The sequence below is a fragment of the Schistocerca cancellata genome, chromosome 6 (genome assembly GCF_023864275.1).
Source record: "Schistocerca cancellata isolate TAMUIC-IGC-003103 chromosome 6, iqSchCanc2.1, whole genome shotgun sequence".
Classification (NCBI taxonomy): Eukaryota; Metazoa; Arthropoda; class Insecta; order Orthoptera; family Acrididae; genus Schistocerca; species Schistocerca cancellata.
In genome coordinates, this window is record NC_064631.1 from 44,061,220 (window position 1) to 44,088,811 (window position 27,592).

The 27,592-nt window shown below is 43.2% G+C and overlaps 1 protein-coding gene across 1 annotated transcript in view; it reads right to left on the reverse strand.

The window, feature by feature from the left end:
• Positions 1-2,030: 2,030 nt before the first annotated feature.
• Positions 2,031-27,592, reverse strand: part of LOC126088139 (transcription factor MafB-like) — a 42,606-nt gene continuing 17,044 nt past the window's right edge. Inside the window, exon 2 of the mRNA XM_049906255.1 lies at positions 2,031-2,226. Within this exon, the coding sequence (XP_049762212.1) occupies positions 2,031-2,226 (196 nt within the window). The remainder of the gene's footprint in view (positions 2,227-27,592) is intronic.

A 27,592-nucleotide genomic window follows, 5' to 3' on the forward strand; every position in this document is an offset into this window, starting at 1 on the left:
GATGATCTCAGAAGTTAAGTCCCATAGTTCTCAGAACCATTTGAACCATTTTTTGTAAATAGCCTTCGCTCCCTGTATTTTACCTTCAGAATTTGAAAGAGAGTATTCCAGTCACCCTTGTCAAAAGCATTCTCTCAGTCTACAAATGCTAGAAACGTAGGTTTGCCTTTCCTTAATCTATTTTCTAAGATAAGTTGTAGAGTCAGTATTGCCTCACGTGTTCCAACATTTCTACGGAATCCAAACTGATCTTTCCCGAGGTCGGCTTCTACCAATTTTTCCATTCGCCTGTAAAGAATTCGTGTAAGTATTTTGCAGCCGTGGCTTATTAAACTGATAGTTCGGTAATTTTCACATCTGTCAACACATGCTTTCTTTGGGATTGGAATTATTATATTCTTCTTGAAGTCTGGGGGTATTTCGCCTGTCTCGTACATCTTGCTCACCAGATGGTAGAGTTTTGTCAGGGCTGCCTCTCCCAAGGCTATCAGTAGTTCTAATGGAATGTTGTCTACTCCCGGGGCCTTGTTTCCACTTAGGTCTTTCAGTGCTCTGTCAAACTCTTCTCGCGGTATCATATCTCCCATTTCATTTTCATCTACATCCTCTTCCATTTCCATTATATTGACCTCAAGTACATCACCCTTGTATAGACCCTCTATATACTCCTTCCACCTTTCTGCTTTCCCTTCTTTGCTTGACTTTCTTCTGGAAAATGCCTCAGTTGTTCATTTTCCTAAACATAAAGCTACAATGTAGCACCAGTTATTAAACACCTAAAACCCTCCAAAAATCGACATTTTGTGCGAGAAGTATGAAAAATTCGTAATGAAATAAATAAATATATAAATTTTGAATATATTTCGTTTATGAATAATTGCTTTTTATTACTCTCCTTGAAATAAGATAATAGTCATGGCTTACATACAACGGAAAAGGGTGAATAACTGTTAAGTTACAACACTCCAACTGGAGATTGAGTGCAGTAGTCATATAACTGACGTAATGGTCAGAAACTTGTGTCAATCGGTTGTCTCACATTAAGTTAAACCACTGAAACCCGGAGAATGAGTAAAAAAAAAATAATTTAGCTGATGTGATAGCAGAGACTTGTTTTATTCGACTGTTTCATTCGACTGAATAAAATGGCTCTAAGCACTATGGGACTTAACATCTGAGATCACCAGTCCCCTAAACTTAGAACTACTTACACCTTACTAACCTAAGGACATCACACACATCGACGCACGAGGCAGAATTCGAACCTGCGAACGTAGCAGCAGCGCGCTTCCGGACTGAAGCGCCTAGAACCGCTCGGTCAAAGCGGCCGGCTCATTCGACTGAAAAAAGGTTAAAAATGTGGTGTCACCGCCAGACACCACACTTGCTAGGTGGTAGCTTTAAATCGGCCGCGGTCCATTAGTACATGTCGGACCCGCGTGTCGCCACTGTCAGTAATTGCAGACCGAGCGCCACCACACGGCAGGTCTAGAGAGACGGACTAGGACTCGTCCCAGCTGTACGGACGACTTTGCTAGCGACTACACTGACGAAGCCTTTCTCTCATTTGCCGAGAGACAGTTAGAATAGCCTTCAGCTAAGTCCATGGCTACGACCTAGCAAGGCGCCATTAATCATTTCTAGAGAGAGTCTCACTTGTATCCTCAAGAATGCTGTATACAAATGATGGATTAAAGTTAAGTATTCCAGCAGCTACGTACTTTTCTTTGTAGCATTCATTACGTATCCTGTTTCAGACTTAACGCAAGCCGGCGTGAGTTGACGCGTGCCCTTTCGGCTTCCTCGCCTTGTGTGTAGACTGTCTTGTCTAGACACAACAACAAAAAAAGAAAACAATCGAGTCGAGCCTCGCAGACACCGCTACTTTCTTGTAGCCGTCAATGCTGTCGCAGTTTTGAACACAGTGCTGGTTCACAGGCGGGCGATCGAGCAGCAGCCTGTGTGACGGTGGCGCGCGGCTACAGGTAGGCCGGTCCACGGCTGCTCGCTGCTGGGGGAGGGCGGCGTCGTTAGTGCGTGGCGCGGCCGCCAGGGGCGCCCCCGTCGCCACGCCGCGCGTCAATTACTGTCACTCCATTCCAGGCGCGGCGGCCGGCCTGCATTAATCGCGGCGCACGCCGCCTGTCAGCCTCCAGCACCCTCCAGCAACAGCCGAGCGCCGCCCCGTGCCGCTTCGCGCTGGACCCGGGGTCCAATGAGACTGCCCTGCCATTCCAAGGTCACAACTGAATTTGAAATCTTTGACCAAGGCGCAAAATTAGGCGTGGTATTTCGGAATGGGACACCGAGTATTCTGTTAAACGTGTATATAACAGGGCAAAAACTCATATCCTCGTCATCTCTGTTAGCCACACAGACATGAAGGGGCATTAACGCCAATATGTCACAAAATCCAGTGTGCTTCCAAAAGAATGCTCTACATCACATTACATTGTTCCAGTCTTGACATTGTGGTCTCTACTGCAAGGATATTTTGTACCTGGTTAAAACCTGGTTCACACGAAAGCAAATGGAAGCAAACAAGTAAAAGGGCATTGGCAGGTAATTCGCCAGTGTTCACTACCATTCGCTTGTATCTCTGAACAGCCGTTTACACTAGAGGGGACGGAAGACATCACGAGGTAACGAACATATCCTATGAACATTGCGTTATTGCTTTTTGGTGCTCATAATCGGCACAGAGCCGGCCTGCGTGGCCGAGCGGTTCTAGGCGCTACAGTCTGCAACGGAGCGACCTCTACGGTCGCAGGTTCGAATCCTGCCTCGAGCATGGATGTGTGTGATGTCCTTAGGTTAGGTTTAAGTAGTTCTAAGTTCCAGGGGACTGATGACCTCAGAAGTTAAGTCCCATAGTGCTCAGAGCAACTTGAACCATTTTAATCGGCACACAGGATACGACACTACACAGGGTGTAACAAGAAGGTACGGCGAAACTTTCAGGAAATATTCCTCACACGTAGAGGAAGAAAATATGTTTTATGGACGTGGGTTCGGAGAAGCTTTATTTCCATGTTAGAGCTGATTTTCTTCTTCTCTTCATAATCACATTAATCATGGAAAACGCACAGGAAAGGAATGTATCAGCGCAGTATGAAACACTTTCCTAACTGATACGTTCGAAATGGACTCCATTAACAACGATACATGCATCAACGCGCCGAAGCATTGAATCCTTGATGCGCTGCCGCATTCCTGGAGAACTGCGTATTGTTTCCAGCATTCCACAACATGAGCACAAAGATTCCAAACATCCTGTACCGGGCTTTCAAAAGCCCCTACAAATGAAAGTGTACTGGCCGGAAGTCGGGAAAGCCTGGAGTCCAAGAAATTGGTCCACCTCTACGTAGGTGTCGAAAGGGATTCAATGTGATGGCGGATTGATGCATGTCTCCTTGCTAACGGAGGTTTTGAACATTTCACTTAGAAAAATGTTTCATATTGTGCTCTTTACCTACCTCTTTCCTATGAGTAACGTCATTACGAAGAGAAGTAATAAGTATCTCTAACATGGAATTGAAGTGTTTCTGGACCCGTGTCCAAGCAACATACTTTTTTCCTCTACGTGTCACGATTGTATCCTGAAAGTCTATTCATAGCCTGTATAGTTAGAGGCACGATGCAGAACTCTGACATTCAGAAAGGATTGTGCGACATAGCGACGGGAGCAGTGTTTCCGGCGAAGTAAGCAAAAATGGTTACGAAATAAAGAGTTTAAGTATCTGAATTTCTGGCTGACTGTCAAAGCGCGCGAGTAGTACTCTAAACGCCGGCCGCGGTGGTCTCGCGGTTAAGGCGCTCAGTCCGGAACGGCGCGACTGCTACGGTCGCAGGTTCGAATCCTGCCTCGGGCATGATTGTGTGTGATGTCCTTAGGTTAGTTAGGTTTAAGTAGTTCTAAGTTCTAGGGGACTGATGACCACAATAGTTAAGTCCCATAGTGCTCAGAGCCATTTGAACCATTTGAGTACACTACACGCTCAACTGCAGTTCCGAGTTTCCCTGGCACTAGTCCACAACTTGGCACACATGTCGACTGACACTTTTTGCAGGCTTCTCATTACATACGAGAAGGAAATTTAAAAGCAGAACATTAATTACCGACGGCCAACAAAACCTGAAGTAAGTCTAACATTTACACTCTGATTATTAACGACTGGAAATGGTTACGTTAGTGACAGTATTCCATTTCAATAGTTTCTGTTTCTCAAACAACTTCCGATGTCTGCACTGACATATGCGAAGCACTTCGACGATTTTATTGAGGTACATCTATGGAATATGATGTCAATATAATATGGTGAATGAAATGATATGATTAACAAAATCTTCTATATAGTTTGCTGAAGGACAGCTAGGGTGATCTTCGGTAAACCGTTTTCCTTTCTCATCAAAATCTCTAGCATAACAGCGACATACAAATAATATAATTACAGGTTCCATAAACGTAAGCAACGAGAGTGATAAGGTCTTTCGTACACTTTAATTCTGATCAGCATGATAGATGCAGTCTGTTAAGTAACATCGTGGCCCGGTCAATCATTAGAAAAATGTATTTGACAACAGACTAAAACATACATATGCATCATATATGAACAAAATAAAAGTGCAATTACAATGAATAATATGTTCTAGTCACCCGCAGCGTCGATAATTGCTTGTCATCTTCCAGGCATGCTTGAAACCAAGCTTTCCTCGTATTTACATGGAAGAGACATCAAAGTGCGTGGAATATGCGTTGCAGCTGTTTCAGAGTGAAAATCTTTTTCCCTTGCAGCTTCTTGTTCATGTAAGACCTTACATTTTCAGTAGGGTTAGGTTTAGGCGGCTGCGAGAGCCAATCCAGTACCTGCACACCTTTTTCCTTTTCACTTTTGGGGTCACTTTACCGACTGAGCCACATTCTTCAAAGCAATCCACGCTTGTAGCCAATCTATAGCGTGTTATCCACTTTTGTCCAAATGACTTTGATTTGACCATATTTTTAGACGGCCTAGCATGATTCATTTTTGAACCTTCATGGTGGCTACAGAGAAACACAACCTCAAAAAACGTTGTGTAAGGTGTGGTGTCACCGCCAGACACCACACTTGCTAGGTGGTAGCCTTTAAATCAGCCGCGGTCAGCTAGTATACGACGGACCCGCGTGTCGCCACTGTCAGTGATTGCAGACCGAGCGCCGCCACACGGCAGGTCTAGAGAGACTTCCTAGCACTCGCCCCAGTTGTACAGCCGACTTTGCTAGAGATGGTTCACTGACAAATTACGCTCTCATTTGCCGAGACGATAGTTAGCATAGCCTTCAGCTACGTCATTTGCTACGACCTAGCAAGGCGCCATTATCATTTGCTATTTATCTTGTGATGCATGTACCGTCAGACCGGTGTTCACCAATTATGGATTAAAGTTAAGTATTCCAACAGCTACGTACTTTTCTTCCTACTACAAACTCCTATAACTGTTCCAGACCTCACGCCATCCTGCGTGAGCTTAAACGCGTGCCCTTCGGCCTCCCGTCCTAGTGGATTGGCTGTCTTGCCAGTCCACAACATAAGGTGCACTCATGTCTCTTCTTGTGTATCTCAGTTACGAATTCAAACTAATGCTCTAAGCATATTACATGAAGGACAAAGGTGCCCTCTATTGCTGTGTGGAGAAACTAAGGCGATACCTTTTACCGTCTGTCTGTAATGCCGACCTCGCTCTTACTTAACAGACTGCACATATTCTCTTACATTTCTTTTCCTTCGCCATTTGTGTTGTGGATCTCTTGTACCCCAGAAGCCCGTATGACATCTGTATTCTTCTATCAACTTTTACTCAACATTGTACTGTCTTCGCACTATTCCATCACTCACGAAATTCGTACAGAAGTAGACGAGATAGTAGATGAAATCTTTCCGTAATCCTAGCGTCGAAGTGGGAAGAACGTGAACGTCCTATGATGATTCCCTAGATCAGGAAGCGGAACATGAGCGATCACTAGCGAATGTGAACCGAACACGACCGAATGCAGTTTGCTTGCGCTTACGTATCGTTTTCACCATACGGAATTCTCGTTCGTTATTGCTTGTTCGACTGCGTTGGCCCCGGTGCAAATCAGGTTGAACAATGAACGAACATAATCGAAAATAGCATTGTTTCAGACGTAAATGGCATGTGAATGTGAGCAAATAGCATTCCGTTCATCTCATATTTCTGCAGAAGTTCAGAAAACCAAGTTTACTCATATCTTCTTCAAAGTGACATACTCGTTTCGTTAAGTGAAGCAAATTCGGTTTATATTTTCTAATGTCGTTTGCTCTCTAGTGCTTACCATTCTCGCAGCGAGAATGAATAGCACCGAACACATAATCTCAATGTTCGGAAGCGTTCGCGGGATAAGATGCTCGTGAATCAGGGATAAAGCAATAGACGCGAATGAAAGAGACCGAGAACGAATTTTCACTTTCGATCGTTCATCAGCTTCGATTCCGCTTGCGCTAGCACAGACCACGCCTTAGAACACAGAAGTGATAACATACGGTTGCTGCGCAGATGTTGCAAGATATCAACATGCAAAATGGACAAGTTTTAGAGGGAATCGGGCGTTTGGAGTCCTTTATTAGCAATTGCTCGTAACTGATGATATGATCGATTTGTAGTCTTCCGTTCATTTCTCTCATATGTATCTTAATTCAAAATCTGTTCCCGTAACCTTTCTTTATCTTTGACGGAAATCTGAACATTTTTATTTCAGGTTTTGTTTTTCCAGTAGCGGAGAATTACAGATCGACAGGACGCGCATGGACTGGGCCCCACCCCATCGTCGGTGTGTTGTGTTCGTTAACAATACTATGAACTGATTGCTATGACACACCATTCCATTGCTTGTGTTTCTATCGTATTTAACGCATTAATGTTATCTCTTGGTTTCCTCGTGTGCTAAACATCTACGAGACGTATGTGAGAAACCATTACTAGTGTAATTTCAACATTGCAGCCCAGTCAGCAATCGTGATAATCTAATATGTAAGAAACTATCAGCCTCGATTGCGGTGATGAAACCAACCTTTACCTAGGTTTCAGCCCAAGTAATTGAGCCTTCTCCAGAAGATAAACCTGATTCTATAATATGTGTACAAGGGCTTGGTCTAGAAATAAAACTAAAACAGCCTGAATAGGCGTAGTCACATTTTAAACACGCGGTATATAGGTACTCAGTCACCACCAAGACATAACTTGAGCTCCTCGTCTCCATGGACGCCATGCGGTGTGCCTCGGGAGCTCACGTGAAACTCTCTGGACTGTCACGTTCAGTACGGACTGAGCAGGTTGTTTACGAGTAGTGCACACTTCATATTTGCATTCAGAGGCCGAGGCCGACGTGCAGTGAAACACCTAACAGACTTCCAAAGAGGACAGATTGTAGGGGCCCGAATAGCTGGAGCATCAGTAACGAATACAGCCAACTTATTGAATGTGTTAAGAGCAACTGTTTCAACAGTCATGATAGCCTATACAAAAAGTGGAAAGACATCATCGTGTAAACGTAATAGTGGGCGTAAATGAAAACTAAATGAGAGAGACCGTCGTTCGCTAACACGAATTGTGTCAAAACAACACAAAACTACGGCAGCTAAAATGACTTCAGAGCCAAGTTGTCATCTTCGAGACCCCGTATCTATCGAACTCCATAAAGCTAATATTCATGGACGAGCGGCTATACTGAAACCACGACGACAACCAACGCAGAGAAGCGGAAAACATGGTGTCAGGAGCATAGATCCTGGACAGCTGATCAGTGGAAACACATCAGACGGTCCGACGAGTCAACGTTTTCGTTATTCCCAACATTTACCTCTGGAGAACGCCAAAAGAAGCTTACAATCCTGACTGCTTGATTCCAACGGTTAAGCATGGAGGTGGAAGTGTGGTGGTGTCAGCAGCCATATCACGGTATTCTCCCATCATTACTCTCAAAGGCCGTGTTACGGCCAACGATTATGTGAACATTTTAGGTGATGAGATGCACCCCACGATTCAAATGTGGTTCCCCAACAATGATGTCATATTTCAGGATGATAATGCACCCACTCTCACAGCCAGGAATAGTGGTATGAGGAGCATGCAACTGAACTGCAGCGTCTTCCCTGGCCAACACAGTCCCGGACTTGAACATTATCGAACCCTTGGGGCGGTATTGGAGCGCAGACTCCGGAGCAGATTTCTACGTCCCTCGTCACTATAACAGTTGGAAGAGGTTGTGATTGAAGAGTGGCATAGCATTCCGCTGAAGAGTATACCATTATTATATGTCAGTATTCCAAGAAGAATTATAGCTGTATTACGGGCAAATGTGGTCCAGTCGCTTATAGATAAACCATTACCAAGCAAGTACAGATTTCAGATTATTTTGCCTATCCCCTGTAGTATCAGTGACCGTGCTATCCGTGTATAGAATGACGAAGGTGCGCTAGCTGTCTGAACATGGGCAGATTGTGATGGTCCGGAAGCTCGGCATGAGAATTTTGAAAACTACACGACTTGTCGGATGTCCGAGGAGTCCTATAGCGAGCGTCTTCAAGACGTGGCGAAACAAGGCGAGACCACGTCCAGGCCTCGCGAGGTTGGGCAGCCACCGCTCGTTACAGATGTCGGACCTCGTAGGCTGGGCAGCCTGGTAAAACAGGTGACGAACTGTAGCGGAACCTTCGACCATAAATATAATAGACTGGCCCTGACGTCATTTTCGTGGCTCCAACATCTCTGGGCTGAAGTCACGTAAATGTTGGCAAAACATGGTTGTTTCGTGTTGCGCTTATGGCTGTACTCAGCGTTTTGTCGGGGAAATGGCATTACATTTCACGTGTAAGTGTGTCTAAGATGGTGCAGATGCGTTTATTGAAATCTGCTGAAGTGACTTTTATATGTTTCTTACACTTGAAATAGTAAATTAAATAAATAAAAAATAGTAAATTAAAGTGTTGAAAGTGATGCCTGTAAAGTCAGACTGATATTACATTTTGGAAAGTATCTGTGATAATTCGGTTACAGAAGTAAGTATAATCGTTTCTCGTTGCTACTCATAGGTTCCGTAAGGATGAAAACCGAAGGCAGCTTTGGATACATGCCCTGAAACGGAAAAACTTTAAGCCGTTTGCACATACGCGCCTTTGCTCGAAGCACTTCGCGGAGAAGTGTTTTGATAGGTTAGTTATTATTTACAATGTATATCTATAATTTGTATTTACAGTGTCTTTTTTAAACCTAGGCTCCAAAATTATTTTCTGAAACTGCAAAGTCTCACCTTTCATCTAAAATATCATTTTTTTTAAACTGATGGTTTAAACTTTTGTAAAAATAGTGGGAACTGAACCTTTGAAGTGCACCTAAAATTGATACTATAAAATGGACCTGCTCCTAAAGTAAACAATTTTGACACCTATAGTTGACATAATTCCCATAGCCCATTTTCTTTTATAAGTGACTAAAGCTCGAAACGTGTCGAATACAATGTTCAAATTTTTGACACGAGCCCACTCTTACTGTTTAAAAGAATTTTAACGACTTTTTACTATAATTGATAGTTTATAGTAATTTCGTCCCGCTGCCCACCAGAGTGGCGTTCGATGTATTTGATAGATTTTATAAATGGTACTTTGAACAAATCGAGGTCAAATGTAGTTCTGGCATAATTTTTCACAAATAAAAAAGTAGTTTTTGTTGGAAGCGTTTGGCAGTCAATTGAGAAATGTGGGGAAAATCCGATACAAACATAGGATGGCAGACCGCTGCTTTGAAATCCCGCCACGTTTTGCCAACAGTCACGTGGTTTATGTTGGAGCCACACTAGCCCCATAGCTTCTGCACAGCAAGGCCAGTCTACTAGTATCTATGGTCGAAGGGCGGAACTAACATGAGACTTTAATGATGAGCAGAGGTGCTGTGTGTGTCTGAACACACGGGGCACCTAACACTCCCAACAATGGGCCTCCGCAACAGACGACCCACGTACACTCCTGGAAATGGAAAAAAGAACACATTGACACTGGTGTGTCAGACCCACAATACTTGCTCCGGACACTGCGAGAGGGCTGTACAAGCAATGATCACACGCACGGCACAGCGGACACACCAGGAACCGCGGTGTTGGCCGTCGAATGGCGCTAGCTGCGCAGCATTTGTGCACCGCCGCCGTTAGTGTCAGCCAGTTTGCCGTGGCATACAGAGCTCCATCGCAGTCTTTAACACTGGTAGCATGCCGCGACAGCGTGGACGTGAACCGTATGTGCAGTTGACGGACTTTGAGCGAGGGCGTATAGTGGGCATGCGGGAGGCCGGGTGGACGGACCACCGAATTGCTCAACACGTAGGGCGTGAGGTCTCCACAGTACATCGATGTTGTCGCCAGTGGTCGGCGGAAGGTGCACGTGCCCGTCGACCTGGGACCGGACCGCAGCAACGCACGGATGCACGCCAAGACCGTAGGATCCTACGCAGTGCCGTAGGGGACCGCACCGCCACTTCCCAGCAAATTAGGGACACTGTTGCTCCTGGGGTATCGGCGAGGACCATTCGCAACCGTCTCCATGAAGCTGGGCTACGGTCCCGCACACCGTTAGGCCGTCTTCCGCTCACGCCCCAACATCGTGCAGCCCGCCTCCAGTGGTGTCGCGACAGGCGTGAATGGAGGGACGAATGGAGACGTGTCGTCTTCAGCGATGAGAGTCGCTTCTGACTTGGTGCCAATGATGGTCGTATGCGTGTTTGGCGCCGTGCAGGTGAGCGTCACAATCAGGACTGCATACGACCGAGGCACACAGGGCCAACACCCGGCATCATGGTGTGGGGAGCGATCTCCTACACTGGCCGTACACCACTGGTGATCGTCGAGGGGACACTGAATAGTGCACGGTACATCCAAACCGTCATCGAACCCATCGTTCTACCATTCCTAGACCGGCAAGGGAACTTGCTGTTCCAACAGGACAATGCACGTTCGCATGTATCCCGTGCCACCCAACGTGCTCTAGAAGGTGTAAGTCAACTACCCTGGCCAGCAAGATCTCCGGATCTGTCCCCCATTGAGCATGTTTGGGACTGGATGAAGCGTCGTCTCACGCGGTCTGCACGTCCAGCACGAACGCTGGTCCAACTGAGGCGCCAGGTGGAAATGGCATGGCAAGCCGTTCCACAGGACTACATCCAGCATCTCTACGATCGTCTCCATGGGAGAATAGCAGCCTGCATTGCTGCGAAAGGTGGATATACACTGTACTAGTGCCGACATTGTGCATGCTCTGTTGCCTGTGTCTATGTGCCTGTGGTTCTGTCAGTGTGATCATGTGATGTATCTGACCCCAGGAATGTGTCAATAAAGTTTCCCCTTCCTGGGACAATGAATTCACGGTGTTCTTATTTCAATTTCCAGGAGTGTATGTGCCAGTGTTAACAATACGACGTCGCCAACTGCAACTGAAATGGCGCTGGAAGTTGGCGCAGTGGCAGAGCGTTGCATGATCTGATGAGTCCCGATACATACTTCATCATGCTGAATCCGTCGTCTTCCAGGGGAACAGCTCCTTGACACCTGTACTGAGGAACGGAGGCAAGCTGGCGGCGGCTCCGTTACGCTACTGCGAACTTCCACGCGCGCATCCATGGGTCCAGTGGAGCTCTTGCAAGGCACCATGACGACCTACAGGGTGTTTCAAAAATGACCGGTATATTTGAAACGGCAATAAAAACTAAATGAGCAGCGATAGAAATACACCGTTTGTTGCAATATGCTTGGGACAACAGTACATTTTCATCCAGACAAACTTTCGAAATTACAGTAGTTACAATTTTCAACAACAGATGGCGCTGCGGTCTGGGAAACTCTATAGTACGATATTTTCCACATATCCACCATGCGTAGCAATAATATGGCGTAGTCTCTGAATGAAATTACCCGAAACCTTTGACAACGTGTCTGGCGGAATGGCTTCAGATGCAGACGAGATGTACTGCTTCAGCTGTTCAATTGTTTCTGGATTCTGGCGGTACACCTGGTCTTTCAAGTGTCTCCACAGAAAGAAGTCACAGGGGTTCATGTCTGGCGAATAGGGAGGCCAATCCACGCCGCCTCCTGTATGTTTCGGATAGCCCAAAGCAATCACACGATCATCGAAATATTTATTCAGGAAATTAAAGACGTCGGCCGTGCGATGTGGCCGGGCACCATCTTTCATAAACCACGAGGTGTTCGCAGTGTCGTCTAAGGCAGTTTGTACCGCCACAAATTCACGAAGAATGTCCAGATAGCGTGATGCAGTAATCGTTTCGGATCTGAAATATGGGCCAATGATTCCTTTGGAAGAAATGGCGGCCCAGACCAGTACTTTTTGAGGATGCAGGGACGATGGGACTGCAACATGGGGCTTTTCGGTTCCCCATATGCGCCAGTTCTGTTTATTGACGAAGCCGTCCAGGTAAAAATAAGCTTCGTCAGTAAACCAAATGCTGCCCACATGCATATCGCCGTCATCAATCCTGTGCACTATATCGTTAGCGAATGTCTCTCGTGCAGCAATGGTAGCGGCGCTAAGGGGTTGCCGCATTTGAATTTTGTATGGATAGAGGTGTAAACTCTGTCGCATGAGACGATAGGTGGACGTTGGCGTCATTTGGACCGCAGCTGCAACACGGCGAACGGAAACCCGAGGCCGCTGTCGGATCACCTGCTGCACTAGCTGCGCGTTGCCCTCTGTGATTGCCGTACGCAGTCGCCCTACCTTTCCAGCACGTTCATCCGTCACGTTCCCAGTCCGTTGAAATTTTTCAAACAGATCCTTTATTGTATCGCTTTTCGGTCCTTCGGTTACATTAAACCTCCGTTGAAAACTTCGTCTTGTAGCAACAACACTGTGTTCTAGGCGGTGGAATTCCAACACCAGAAAAATCCTCTGTTCTAAGGAATAAACCATGTTGTCCACAGCACACTTGCACGTTGTGAACAGCACACGCTTACAGCAGAAAGACGACGTACAGAATGGCGCACCCACAGACTGCGTTGTCTTCTATATCTTTCACTTCACTTGCAGCGCCATCTGTTGTTGAAAATTGTAACTACTGTAATTTCGAAAGTTTGTCCGCCTGAAAATGTACTGTTGTCCCAAGCATATTGCAACAAACGGTGTATTTCTATCGCTGCTCGTTTAGTTTTTATTGCCGTTTCAAATATACCGGTCATTTTTGAAACACCCTGTAGGAGCATCGTGCACAGGTTGCGGACCACGTACACGCGTTCATGGTGACCATGTTTCCCGATATCAGTGGTATTTTTCAACAAGATAATAAGCCATGTCACAAGGCGTGGAGTGTGATGGAGTGATTCGAAGAACAGAGTGGCGAGTTCCAGTTGACGTGCTGGCCTCCCAACTCGCCAGATCTGGACCCGATCGAACACGACGTGGCATTAGAGCTCATCAGACCCCTCCCCGGAATTTACGGGAATTCTGCGTGCCGACGTAGTGCCATTTCCCTCCAGTGACCCACGAAGACCTCATTGCTTCGATACCACGAGGCGTCGTCGCCGCTGTTATCCGTGCCAAAGGTGAACATACCGGCTATTATGTAGTAATGTTCTGTCTAAACAGTATACATTTGGAGTCGTGAAGAAAGACATTCGTGGCCCTCAATTTGCTTCGGAAAAGTAGTAGCACTCCTTCGTACAATAGTGCCTCCGTAGGCAACCGCAAACATTTTTTCATGACCGCATCGAGCATCTGATCTCACAGAAGGATAAATTTATTAACTGCTTAGGCGATTGCTTTTGAAAAAATGAACAGTTCACTCACTTTTTTCGTCTGTTTAGCTTTTATTTGACTGCCCCTTATAGATTAACCTCAGTTATCGGTATCCTAGCAGTAAATCAAAACCTTACATTTCTTTTTCCTTCAACTGGGGAGTGTTTTGTATGACATAACTGACTCACCTCGTTATTATAACGTTTCGTGAAGCACGCAGATTTATATTTCAATAAATTAGTGGTTATTGTTTTTAACAAGGCTAATGTTTTACCAGCGGCTACGTGATTTTACTGCAAACATAGAGAGGTAAAACTCCATCGCAGGTACCTGCATCGTATTTGAAAACAACCCTGACGTTACAACTACTACAACCCTCTAAGTTGTGTCGCAGTCTCACTACCAAACAAGCCAGAGCATTTGTTTTGTTCACCACACTTTCTTTTAATAAGCTAAAAGTTATGTTCGTTTCACGTAGCCATGATGTGTTACTGTGATCTGTTATCAGCTATATGAGCTGCGTACGTACTTACAGAAATTTTGTTTCAGTTGGCAGATGTACTTCTACTAATGCAATACGCTGGTGTTTGCACGGTATCTACAGTGTGCAAAAACAGTGCGTGTCATCGACACACAACCTGAACTGCAATACCGCTTGTATACTTACCTGGGATACTAAATATCAAGATATTCCTTCTTTGTCTACAGATGACTGCATATCTCCATCGAGGCGTTCTGCCTGTCGAGAAATTTTGATTCCAGCTTCTTATATGGTCAGTTACGCCACAAGGACGTAATTTCATTTCTAGACTTCAAGTAATAGTGAATCAAAAGCGATTCGGAAATCCGTAAACAAAGGATTCCCCTGATTTATACGGACATCATGCACATACGTGTCAAAACAATATCATTAGATGCTGTTGTTCGATTTCTTTTTACTCTAGCACTTGAGATCAAACGGCAGCTAAGTGTCGTTATTCAATTTTACACGTAGTTTAGAACTGATATCGTAGAGAAGCAACGTTACGAAAACATCTGAACCGGTAAAATGTAAATAGCAATAATCATAAGAACCTATTCATGATGTGCGAAATATTGTCATAACTGCGTGAATATTCTTTAAAAATAGTCAAAATCATAGGGAATGGGAGAATACCAGTCGCAAAATGCTTTCAGACTTGTCACATTGGCTGAAACGTATGCACATTGCCAAATTCTTCAAACTGTTGAGTTTATTCCGTGTTGACTGGAATGCAGATGTGCTTCAGTGGTGGTAAGGAATACGCGCATGGCAGTAAAACCTGCTAATCAAGGAAACAAAAATCAGACAACCTCTTGATTGCATCGCAGTGAGCTGCCCTAGCATTTGTATTAAGCTATTTAAAGAAACTCAAGATGACCTATTTTTGGATGGGCGGACAGGAATTTGAACACCGTATCTCCCGGAAGCAAGTCCAAAGCGTTTCGACGAATTGCACCGCGCATTACAGATCGCAGACCATTCTAGTAGTTAGATTACTCAATCTGATTTGTTAGAGAATGTACAGACAGAATGTGCTTTGAGACTGTGACGTTGACATCTACTATCGTATCACCAGTAGTGACCCACCCACCCACCCACACACACACACACACAGACACACACACACACACACACACACACACACACACACACACACACATACACAGATCTGAACTAATACACTTACGCTCTACTAATCACTCTAAGGCAATATCACTTCAGAGTTTCTCCCAGTGCAACTCGTGGACAGAGAGTAGGAGAATAACTGATTATAGGTCTGGTGGTGTACTGTTTATTAGTTGAAACTTTTTACTTACCTTAAGGATCCATAAAGAGCGAAATAATGCAGCCCACATGATATTCTTGAACTCCTTTCTGAAAAATCACTTGTTACATTCAGTTATTAAATTTTCATTGGATTCTAATATCTCACATTTATCAACTGTTCTCGTCACCACTCTTCCGAAAGCCGGTCTTCCTGTACGCTTTCAGCTGTCCTGCTTTTCTTGCAACCGAGCAACCTTCACGACTGTTTTTGTAACTGAAACTGATCGTCGTCTAGTGGGCGTTGAGTCTTAAACATTCCAATAGACATTTCAGCACATTAATTCCATAAAATATTTATTTCATTTTTATTTTTTTACCGATGCTGTCAAAGTCATTGCAGCATATTTATATGATGCTATATTTTATCAGGTAGGTACCAACACTTGCTGGAACGTCAGCGTATCTGTGAATCAATTCCTACCACGTAAGACACGTCTGACGTGAATAGCGAAACTGTCGATTCAGAGACATGCCGATAGATAGCTAAGATCTTCACAATAAAGGCAGCTGTAAAACACGAGATGTCAGAACTTTCCAAAAAGTGAGTTAAAAGAAACAGCGTCAACAGAACAACTTGAGCGAAACTAATCAAAATAAAATAGATATTCTGGTTGAAGTATGGCTTACCAAGAACAAGCAAAAATAAACAAATTTAATGTTGATCAAGACTTCCGTTGGCACTCGCCATAACGGCCAAGTTGATGCCATAGCAAGCGGGTTATTGTAAAGAGTCAGTTCAACGATGGCGTTAAATTTTATAGTGATTTCATTGCTTAGTTTAAGATAATATTTTGAAGATGTGTAGTCCAGCTATTAGGCGATAAAACAGAACGACAGAGAACGATTTGATACTCAAGTTTAATTTATCACCCCACACAAGCCACGAATTTTTGAGCACTGCATCTGTCATGGGGATGTGGTTAGAGCATGGCAATTAACCGACTCACCTCCATAGAATAAAAGCTCAGGAGGACGCTTCTTGCCTCTCAGAGGCGTGTCGAGTAGCCGATTTTAACCGCATCATTCTGGACAGCAGTAAGTGTGACAATGGTCCAGTATATTACGTAACAATAAGTGAAATTCCTCCCATCTATCTTGTTTCTTTTTATGTGATAACAATGACACCAATTATAAGATTTTATAAAACCTTCTTTAAGTTGCGCTGCACAGCTTTTGGAAACGACATTTTTATTATTACTACAACAAAGCTGTTAAAATCTTTATTGTTCTGCAAATACTTCCGACAGTGTGTCCTACCTAATAGACATTTAGAATTCTAAAGCCTGACAGATATTTATTTATTTTATTTATTTATGCATTTATTTCAGCTGACAAGATTATGGTTCTCTGACCCGCTCTCCCGCCTAACCAGACAAGTCCCCTAGAACTTAGAATTACTTAAACCTAACTAACCTAAGGACATCACACACACCCATGCCCGAGGCAGGATTCGAACCTGCGACCGTAGCAGTCCCGCGGTTCCGGACTGAAGCGCCTAGAAACGCTAGATCACCGCGGCCGGCTATAGTAGATGACCAATGTAATAATAATAATATAGTAATTACTGTTTGAAATTTAAGAAGAGTCAATTTTATTCACACTGTGTTAAGCAATTTCCTCATAACGTTATTGTCGGACATGACATTTAACAAAAATGTGTGGCAGCAGTACTAAAGAATCAGTGAGAAGAAGGGGAAAAGTTAGAAATTACTAGGTAAGATTATCAGAAGAGATGGAATGAAGGAAACAGAAGTAGAAAGGGATGAGGAACGCTTGGGTAGTTTGGAGTGTCACAGAGATACTGGTTACCTGTTGGACGGAAAGAAAACAGTTGGGAAATGCCGAGAGGGAAGCTACGCCGATGAGCACAGATTACGCTTTAATGGCCTTTTGAAAGCAGAGTGGATTTGGATATGGAGCAGGTTACAGGGTAGTTTATTGCAGAGTCGTGTGGGTGAAATGGAGAAGGCGGTAGAGAAAGGTTTAGTGTTACGCAGAGGTAAAGCCGAGACACTGGACTTTTCCGATGTGGAGTTATAGAATAATGATGAAGTACTGTCGAAAGTAGTTGCTCTGTGGTAGTTATACAAAAAATGTTATTCCTACCCGCGGTAAACATCACTTTATAAATCAGATGATATTCTGAATCTATTCCGGTATATCAAACTGCGTAATAAAATATTCGTCTTAGTGCATGTAACAGTATGATTTAACTAGTCTTTCTAGTCTCACAATGGTAAGCGTTTCATAATCGTTATGTGTCATATGTACAGCGCCAAGAATTATTGACAGTTTAACAGAGTGAGATCAGTAGAACGCTTCGTTCGCTCAGTATGCTAATTTTGTTTTTCTTCTCGCAGCCAAATCCTGAGATGCCATCCTCGAAGCCAGGGCAGCAGCTGGTTTAACATGAACAGTAAAGGCACCTGATAACCTTAAAAAAATTTAAAAATATTATTTTATCTTTAACATAATCTAGACCAAGCCCACGTAGTACTCGAGCAGCGGCAGTTAGGCGGATGGCGCCCGAGTCTTGCTCGTGCTGTGCGTAAAAATTCGTAGCTCACATTGGCAATACTGCCCCCTGTTGGTAGCCAAGTAGACTGCACGAGGGAGGGTCTCTGCACTGCCCTGCGACATGGCTTTCGAATTCTGAACTGTCAGTACCCTGCAAAAGCGCATTGTATAACTGTGCTCTGTGTTGAATCTCCTCTTTCCTCCGTCTCCTAACTGTGCCTTTGTTGGCCGCTGCTCGCATTCTGCATAGTTTTTGCATTGGAAACTTCGAAGATAGTGGGGTTTTCACTAGTCTGGAAAAACAAATCGGAGAATTTAGTTCAGAAGCGGAAGTTGATGATTCTGTCACTGATCCAGATTTCTGTATGCTCAAGTAAGTAATAAATAAAAGAGAATAATGAAGATGAAGCGTTTGAAGTACGGTCTCGCCTAAACGAACGTTTGGAAAACAACTCTGGTAGTAAAAAATATCATAAAAAACCACATCAAACACTCGTCCCTAAAGCGCGATCCGATGTCAACAAAAGGCAAGAGGGAAAAACGTACCGAAAAGAGTCATCCTGGTGGTGCCCAAACTGTGATGCAGTGTTTTGTGTGGCTGAATTTTTCAAAAGCAGCTACACTACAAATTATGTGTAATAACGGCATGCACAAGGTTTTTTTCAGGATGAAAACATAACTCCGCAAAACAAATGCCTGCTAATTCTAGCCGGCCGGGGTGTCCGAGCGGTTCTAGGTGCTACAGTCTGGAACCGCGCGGCCGCTACGGTCGCAGGTTCGAATCCTGCCTCGGACATGGATGTCTGTGATGTCCTTAGGTTAGTTAGGTTTAAGTAGTTCTAAGTTCTAGGGGACTGATGACCTCAGAAGTTAAATCCCATAGTGCTCAGAGCCTTTTTTTTCTAATTGTAGATTTCATACAATAAGATTTTTAAGATTACATAAACAAAGCATCATTTCAAATGAAGTATCGTACACATTTATGGCATTCACAATTACAAAGTGATAATTCTAGAGGAATGTGTTTAGAACAGCAGTCCAGTCACTCCGTCCAGGCCAGTCTCGAATCTGTTAAACTGGTAACTCGAAAATAACTCCAGCGCGATACCAGTAAATTTAAATTACCACCTTGTGTGTCCCTGCCTCTGTTTGCCTGGGCACTAGGTACATGCTTCGTGAAATATGGTAAACGAACCTCAGAGATTCGAAAGTTACGTTACTAGTGTCTTCATGGTATGTCTTTTAAGGATTCCTATTTGCAATTAATAAATCACGCTTCATGAATAGTTTTAAAAAAATATTTTTATATCACTTGATGTACAGTGAAACTATAACAGCAACGATTTTTGCGTCAGTGGTGTTCGCACTGTCGTCGTCAGTGGTGTTCGCACTGTCGTCATATTCTGGAAAACTTCATCAGCTTTATATTTTTATTATTAGTGATCTAACTGACGTTATTTTCGTTTTAAGTTCAATAACAATACGAGTATACACAAGATGCAAATTCTAACTGATCTATGCGTTGCTTTGAAGTTAGTTTTTGTATAAAAGCGGCGGACGGTCTGAATCTGCAAAGAAGCTATGTGAAGGAATGTAAATGTAATGATAACCTATACAACCCACAGTAAATCACCGTGGCGGTGGTTTAATACTACGTACTTGTGTGTTCTCGTCTGACGTGCGTCACCTTATGTTTGATGGCGACAGTGTTTCAAAAGACAATTACTTCGAAATTTTAAAAGAGTGTTTACACAGTATTATTAAGAACTGGTTGTCAGACCGATGTTAAATTCTCCAAAGTAAGAACTACACTCCTAACGCTTACAATACAAAACAAAATATCTCTCTCATATATCAGACCTGAAATCTTGCTTGTTCACCACACTTCTCTCACTTTTCTGTCTTCTGGCTGCTGAACTTAAAGACACATAGCATCAAATACGATGTTCTTGAAACAGTGTAGACAACGCCAAATTTGACTGAGCCTGCCACGTATATTCAACGATTTCTGATAGGAAGCCTCTGTTGAAGCTACGCAACGCTGCTCCTCATCGAGAAACACGAAGCGAGCAGTGACCCAGAGCACTTGACCGAGCAAGAGGGTCCCAGATCATGACTGTAGAGTGTGTCTGCTGTGGACGATATTCAAATTATGGATTTATAATATATGTCATGACGATTTCGCGTTGAACTGAAGGATCATCAAAAATGAAAACTTTCTAATGAATTTGTCTGCCAAATGCGCTGATCAGAATTTTCGGGTATGGAAATACCAGATCCAGTACACTCGCAACCCTTTGTGGGATACATAAAGCATTAAAAGTGAGTAGACTACGAGGAAGAAACCCAATCTAGAATTGTTCTCATTTCTAGACGACCTTTATAATAGTTAACGAACAGTACCTGAGCAGGTATTTTGTTTGACTGCAAACATTCAAGTAAATCAGTTGAAAGCTCTCTCTCCGTCTCTCTCTCTCTCTCTCTCTCTCTCTCTCTCTCTCTCTCCCTCTCCCTCCCTCTCTCTCTCTCTCTCTCTCTCTCTCTCTCTCTCTCTCACACACACACACACACACACACACACACACAAATACAAATATACAAATGTTACATTTTAGCAGCTATCCATATCACTCTCTAATTCGTAATCTTTCCATTATTCCAATATCTGTAATTTTTTTTTAAGGGTGAAGCGTGTGATGGAGCAAAGTCTTCGTAAAATAGCATACCAGCTCTGAAAGTTTTTATGGTCTTGTTTCCTGTAAAATGAAACTCTCTTTCTCCCACGCAGTGACAAAGGACGCCCACAAAAACAGTCCGTACAAAAATTTACATGTATTTTAAGTTAATTTTAACATAACTCACCAGAATGCTACTATAAACGCAAGTAATGAAACTGTTTACGGATATTTGGTTATCTCATTTGAGATATTGTATTAAAACCTCTAGGAAAATTTTTGAATGTTTTGCATGCCATGAAAAAAGATGAAGTTTTAACATAAACTTCAAAACCTTTAGCATACCTCCGTATCGAAACGACGATCCTTGAAAAATTTTATCACCTGAAAAACCATGTTCCGTGGAACTGTAAGAGTGGTGGCAGCAAGCACTATAGATTATCGGAGAAGAACGGTGTTGTGTCGGACTGGTACAGATGATGAAATATGTCGAATTTAAAAACAGTGAGTCTGTTTAATAGAACCTAGGGATATGACTTTCCGATAACTGGTCACGTGCCGGCCGCGGTGGTCTAGCGGTTCTGGCGCTGCAGTCCGGAACCGCGGGACTGCTACGGTCGCAGGTTCGAATCCTGCCTCGGGCATGGGTGTGTGTGATGTCCTTAGGTTAGTTAGGTTTAAGTAGTTCTAAGTTCTAGGGGACTTATGACCTAAGATGTTGAGTCCCATAGTGCTCAGAGCCATTTTTGAACTGGTCACGTGTGTAGTATGAATCAATTAAGGGTGAGGTATCATGATTAGACTGTAACGCTTTCTAAAATTTTCATCCGTTATACAATATTATTTGATTCTCTGTTCCATAAAACGACTTTTGAAGCCTCAAAATCGAAAAGCACAACAACAAGACCCATTAGACTAATCAAAAGTAGCAACAATTGTAACAATTCCGACATTAAAATAAGAAGTACTAATTGAAAATGTTAACACAAGAAGAGGAGTGAATCAAGAAATGTAATTGACATCGACTACAGAACACTCATCGAAGCGACTGCACCCTGAGAGAACAAAGATGGTGTACACTGAAGTAAAGTATGTTACCGACTGAGGGCTGAAAATAGCGGTGGTCAGTGTAGTGGTAGACTATGTGAGGTATTAAAAGCAATGATAAAACTATACAGGAGGAGAAACCGCAAAACCCTGCTTGTTATTCTCCTAAAAGCAAAACTCATGCAAATGGTGCGGAACAACCAGTGACAAAATTAAAGACATATTCGATTCTATAGAGGGAAGGAAGATTAGGGTTTAACATCTACGACTTTGAAGTCATTAGAGACGGACCACGGGATTAAATTGGGGAACGGCAGGGGAGAAAATAGGAAGTGACTTTTTCAAAGCAACCATCCCGGCATTTTTTTGCAGCTATTTAAGGGAGCTATGGATAACTGAGCAGAGACTACAGGGCTTGAACAGCCGTCCTTCGCAATGCGAGATCGACTGGAAACACACGAATGTATTATGGTCTACAGAAATTAGCGGACAATACTTAAAATTCGCGTTCCTCGGTTAACATGAGATGAAACTCTTACACTGATAAGGGACCGGACATGCTTAGCTTCCGAATAACAAAACGATAATATGCGACTCCGTTTTATTTCGCCGCCACAATGAGTAACGAAGACACTAGAGAACACCTCGTGTAGAGAAACATACCTCGCATGTTTCCACTACTTGCATACGACACCATTGTTTTTATGATTGACAGGCGATGCGCAAATCGACGACCTGGCAGCACACCGCAGAAATAAGGTCAGTGGGCTTAAGTCGGATGATCGTAGAAGCAAACAAATTCTCTCATCTGCCCACTGAACATGATAAGAAATACTCAGGTGCTCACGTACATGCACGCTGAAATGCGCAGAATCATCATCGTTCTTGCTGTCCAGCCTTCGACAGACGTTAAAGCGATCAGGAAGTATTCGTATAATGCAGCATATCGCGAGAGTAAAGCATACGTGGTTCGAATTACATACTAAGTGTATTCTGATACTTACAGAGTACCCTGTTTACATTATTTTTTGTTGTTATTTTTACATAAACTAAGAGCTCGGTAAGTGCTGCGTTCTATTTTCAACGCACTCTTATATACGTCAGACAGGCTTTATCACCCAGTTTCAGTCACTGACTGAAAACTGGTATAAAGAACACGCGAAAAATAACAACAACAGTTTCGGATTTTATGAGGAAGCCCCAAACCTCTGCTTGAAAACAAAATTAAAAGTCTGCAGACCATATCTGCTTCAGCTTTACATACAGAACGAACATCTAACTAAAAAAGATAGAAAACAAAATTAGATGGATATCGTAGCAATTGAAAAGTGGCCAGCAACATATAAGGCGAAACGGACGGTGAAGGTAACGAATTTCAGTATGGCGTAAAGGACAGCTAACAGAACACTGAAGTTTCGATGGATAGGATATATCGCACGAAGATAATTTAAGAGATGAAGCAAACGAAGCTTAAAATTGATGACCAAACAAAGTAGAAGAGAGAAGACAGCGGATTTTCTGGATACGTACGAGGGATTTGTGTCGCCAACGATAGGGCGAGACAGACTCCAGTAACAGACGAAGAAACTGGAGCTAACAACAACAACAACAATGTCGAATCACAGATACTTCAATGCTCCACACTGAAAAACTGCGTAACAGCATTTTTAATAGAGACCCAATGGAATGTTTTTGAAATGTTTATAGTAAATGTAAAAAAATTAAAACTGCATCACGTTTTTCGGTTTTACGCACAATAACAGCTATAAATGGGAAGACAAGATTGTCCTCGCCGGTAGGGTGCTTTCATCGCAGCAGTGCTCTAGCAGACGTGATCCCACTGGTTTTAAAGAATCCGCCCGCATTATTTCGAGGGCCATCAGAGCCCAACAAATACTACATGTAATAAGTAAGAAAGGGAGAGTCATGGGTGCGCTCGAGGAACTGTAAATATACATGATTGCTAAAAGAGAGTGCGAGGGTTCATTTACAGGGTGTTTCAAAAATGACCGGTATATTTGAAACGGCAATAAAAACTAAACGAGCAGCGATAGAAATACACCGTTTGTTGCAATATGCTTGGGACAACAGTACATTTTCAGGCGGACAAACTTTCGAAATCACAGTAGTTACAATTGTCAACAAAAGATGGCGCTGCAAGTGATGTAAAAGATATAGAAGACAACGCAGTCTGTGGGTGCGCCATTCTGTACGTCGTCTTTCTGCTGTAAGCGTGTGCTGTTCACAACGTGCAAGTGTGCTGTAGACAACATGGTTTATTCCTTAGAACAGAGGATTTTTCTGGTGTTGGAATTCCGCCGCCTAGAACACAGTGTTGTTGCAACAAGACGAAGTTTTCAACGGAGGTTTAATGTAACCAAAGGACCGAAAAGCGATACAATAAAAGATCTGTTTGAAAAATTTAAACGGACTGGGAACGTGAACAGCTAGTGCAGCAGGTGATCCGACAGCGGCCTCGGGTTTCCGTTCGCCGTGTTGCAGCTGCGGTCCAAATGACGCCAACGTCCACGTATCGTCTCATGCGCCAGAGTTTACACCTCTATCCATACAAAATTCAAACGCGGCAACCCCTCAGCGCCGCTACCGTTGCTGCACGAGAGACATTCGCTAACGATATAGTGCACAGGATTGATGACGGCGATATGCATGTGGGCAGCATTTGGTTTACTGACGAAGCTTATTTTTACCTGGACGGCTTCGTCAATAAACAGAACTGGCGCATATGGGGAACCGAAAAGCCCCATGTTGCAGTCCCATCGTCCCTGCATCCTCAAAAAGTACTGGTCTGGGCCGCCATTTCTTCCAAAGGAATCATTGGCCCATTTTTCAGATCCGAAACGATTACTGCATCACGCTATCTGGACATTCTTCGTGAATTTGTGGCAGTACAAACTGCCTTAGACGACACTGCGAACACCTCGTGGTTTATGCAAGATGGTGCCCGGCCACATCGCACGGCCGACGTCTTTAATTTCCTGAATGAATATTTCGATAATCGTGTGATTGCTTTGGGCTATCCGAAACATACAGGAGGCGGCGTGGATTGGCCTCCCTATTCGCCAGACATAAACCCCTGTGACTTCTTTCTGTGGGGACACTTGAAAGACCAGGTGTACCGCCAGAATCCAGAAACAATTGAACAGCTGAAGCAGTACATCTCATCTGCATGTGAAGCCATTCCGCCAGACACGTTGTCAAAGGTTTCGGGTAATTTCATTCAGAGACTACGCCATATTATTGCTACGCATGGTGGATATGTGGAAAATATCGTACTATAGAGTTTCCCAGACCGCAGCGCCATCTGTTGTTGAAAATTGTAACTACTGTAATTTCGAAAGTTTGTCTGCCTGAAAATGTACTGTTGTCCCAAGCATATTGCAACAAACGGTGTATTTCTATCGCTGCTCGTTTAGTTTTTATTGCCGTTTCAAGTATACCGGTCATTTTTGAAACACCCTGTAGTTTATAAATTATCTCTTCGCTGGTCTTAAGCTCAGAGAATTCTGTGAACCTCCGAGTCGTTGATAAACTCTTCTTAGTTCTGTAGAACTCAGCTACTCCAATATGTATGAAGGCTTTTATTATGCGTTTGATTACAAGCATGATATGAAATTTATGAGTTAGGTACATCTCGTTTGAACAAACTCCAAACACCCAAAGTCGAAAACAAGAGTATATACATCAGCATTTACATTATTAATCTTTCGGAAATTGGAGTTCCAAGACGTCATGATTTATGCAGAAGAATCTTTGCCGCCTCTGACCACTCCACACGTCATGACGCCAGTCACCGCTGGACGGCACAAAGCTAATGCGGAGTACCTCAGACAAAAAAAAGTAACAAAACAAACGGAACAAGACCCGAACCTTACCAAATCTTCCCAGAAAATAACTGAACTTTTAACCTCTGCACAATTTTTCCAGATGAACAAGTGAACAGATATTCTGCTTATATAGCCTGTTCATCTATAAGTATATTCAAAATTGGCACGAGATTTCCCCATCAGTCAACGAAATGATTCATATTCAAGAACTTTGGCCAACAAAACATCTGATAAATCTGTTACCCTCACAATAGCGGGACAATATATTGAACGAACAGTCAGAATTATATAGCATGAGATTTTTACAGAATTTTAGCCGAGTATATGATGAAATGAAAAGGCATAAATGTTGTCCAAACAGTCTGCAATCACATTTTTGTTATTACTGTATGTGACAACTTACTATTTCGGGAAATTTGTGAAATTTTTAAATTTCGATTCTCGAAATTGTTTTTATAGTCTGACTTCATTTTATACAAGCACTTACTACATGACATGACGTAAGCATGAACGTACTTCTGTGTGCCACGTGGAACACGTGTATGACAGCAATTTGAAATATACCGATAAACCATATATAATGGAGAGGCACCATATCCCCGGCACATATTCACAGGTACCACCAGCTGGGCGGCGGTCACTGTACGTCGTTATATCTTTGGACAGCTGTTTACTGTAAACTGGACAGAGTCGAGTCGACCTGCGCAGATCTATGTTCTGTGCGACATATTATGAGATTTTATGTTTACAAACCTATTCCACCCTGAGAGTAATGTTATTTTAAAGCGTTGACGGATATGCAACGTTGTTTTAACTTTTGTTTTCAGCGGTTACGTACTAAAATGACTAGTATATCTTTGTATACACTCGCAAAGGGTGACGGTGTAAATTCACGAATATAGGAGTACGCGCTTGAAAATGGCAAACAGCTGAAATCAGCTATATAAGAGCCAAGATGGAATATGGAAATGTCACTCTATTGAATGTATAATGCCCTTATCTTCCTCCCACGTTTGAACTGACTCGACCAGACGTTTACAAGATTGGTGGGGATTGATTTACTTTAACGTGATCAACTAATCACGATTCGGGCTGAAATTTTTTCTATTAACGAATCGTTAGCAGAGGTGAAAGACAAGTGAGCCTCAATATCTAAGAAGGTTTGTGTCTCACAACAAATCCAGCGTTCTGTGAATCGCTTCCCAGACGCTCCTGAAATTTGTTCTGTTACATGCACCTTTCTTTCTCCCTGGCAGTGACTGATTAATGCATAAAAAGCCAAGTTAAATCTTGGTTCAGAGTGCACGTTAACTTGCAGTTCAGCTGTAATGGTACCATGCCTAGTAAAGCACTGCGGGGTTCAAACCAACCACCAGGTTTACCATTTTCTTAACAAAAACAACTGTGTTTTGTTACCCAAACGTTCCTTTTCCGCCCACAACAACATGTTACAGCAAAATCAAAAACTGTGGCTGCTCAACTTTAACATCGTATACGAAATCAAAACACTTACAGAGACCACGTTTTCTTCACGAGACCTGTGTAGTATTTTGTAGCCTGCTAAATTTCCATTCTTCCCGGAGCATTGCTCTGACCACGTAACCAAAGCAACTGTGGAAACTCGTTTTGTAGACGTTCTGTAGCTGCCAACACTTAAGACGTCTCGGTAACTAACCATGCCTAGTTGATTTATTACTATCATATAGTGACACTCGGCGATTTTATGAACAATTTGCGACAAAGCGGCTTTTCCCTACTATATTATTAGCATTACATCTCTCCCTTAACACGCGGACGTTAAAAATTCTTACCACCAACGTCTTCAACTGCTTTCGGTTGATGGAATGCTTGCTCATTAATAAATCTTAT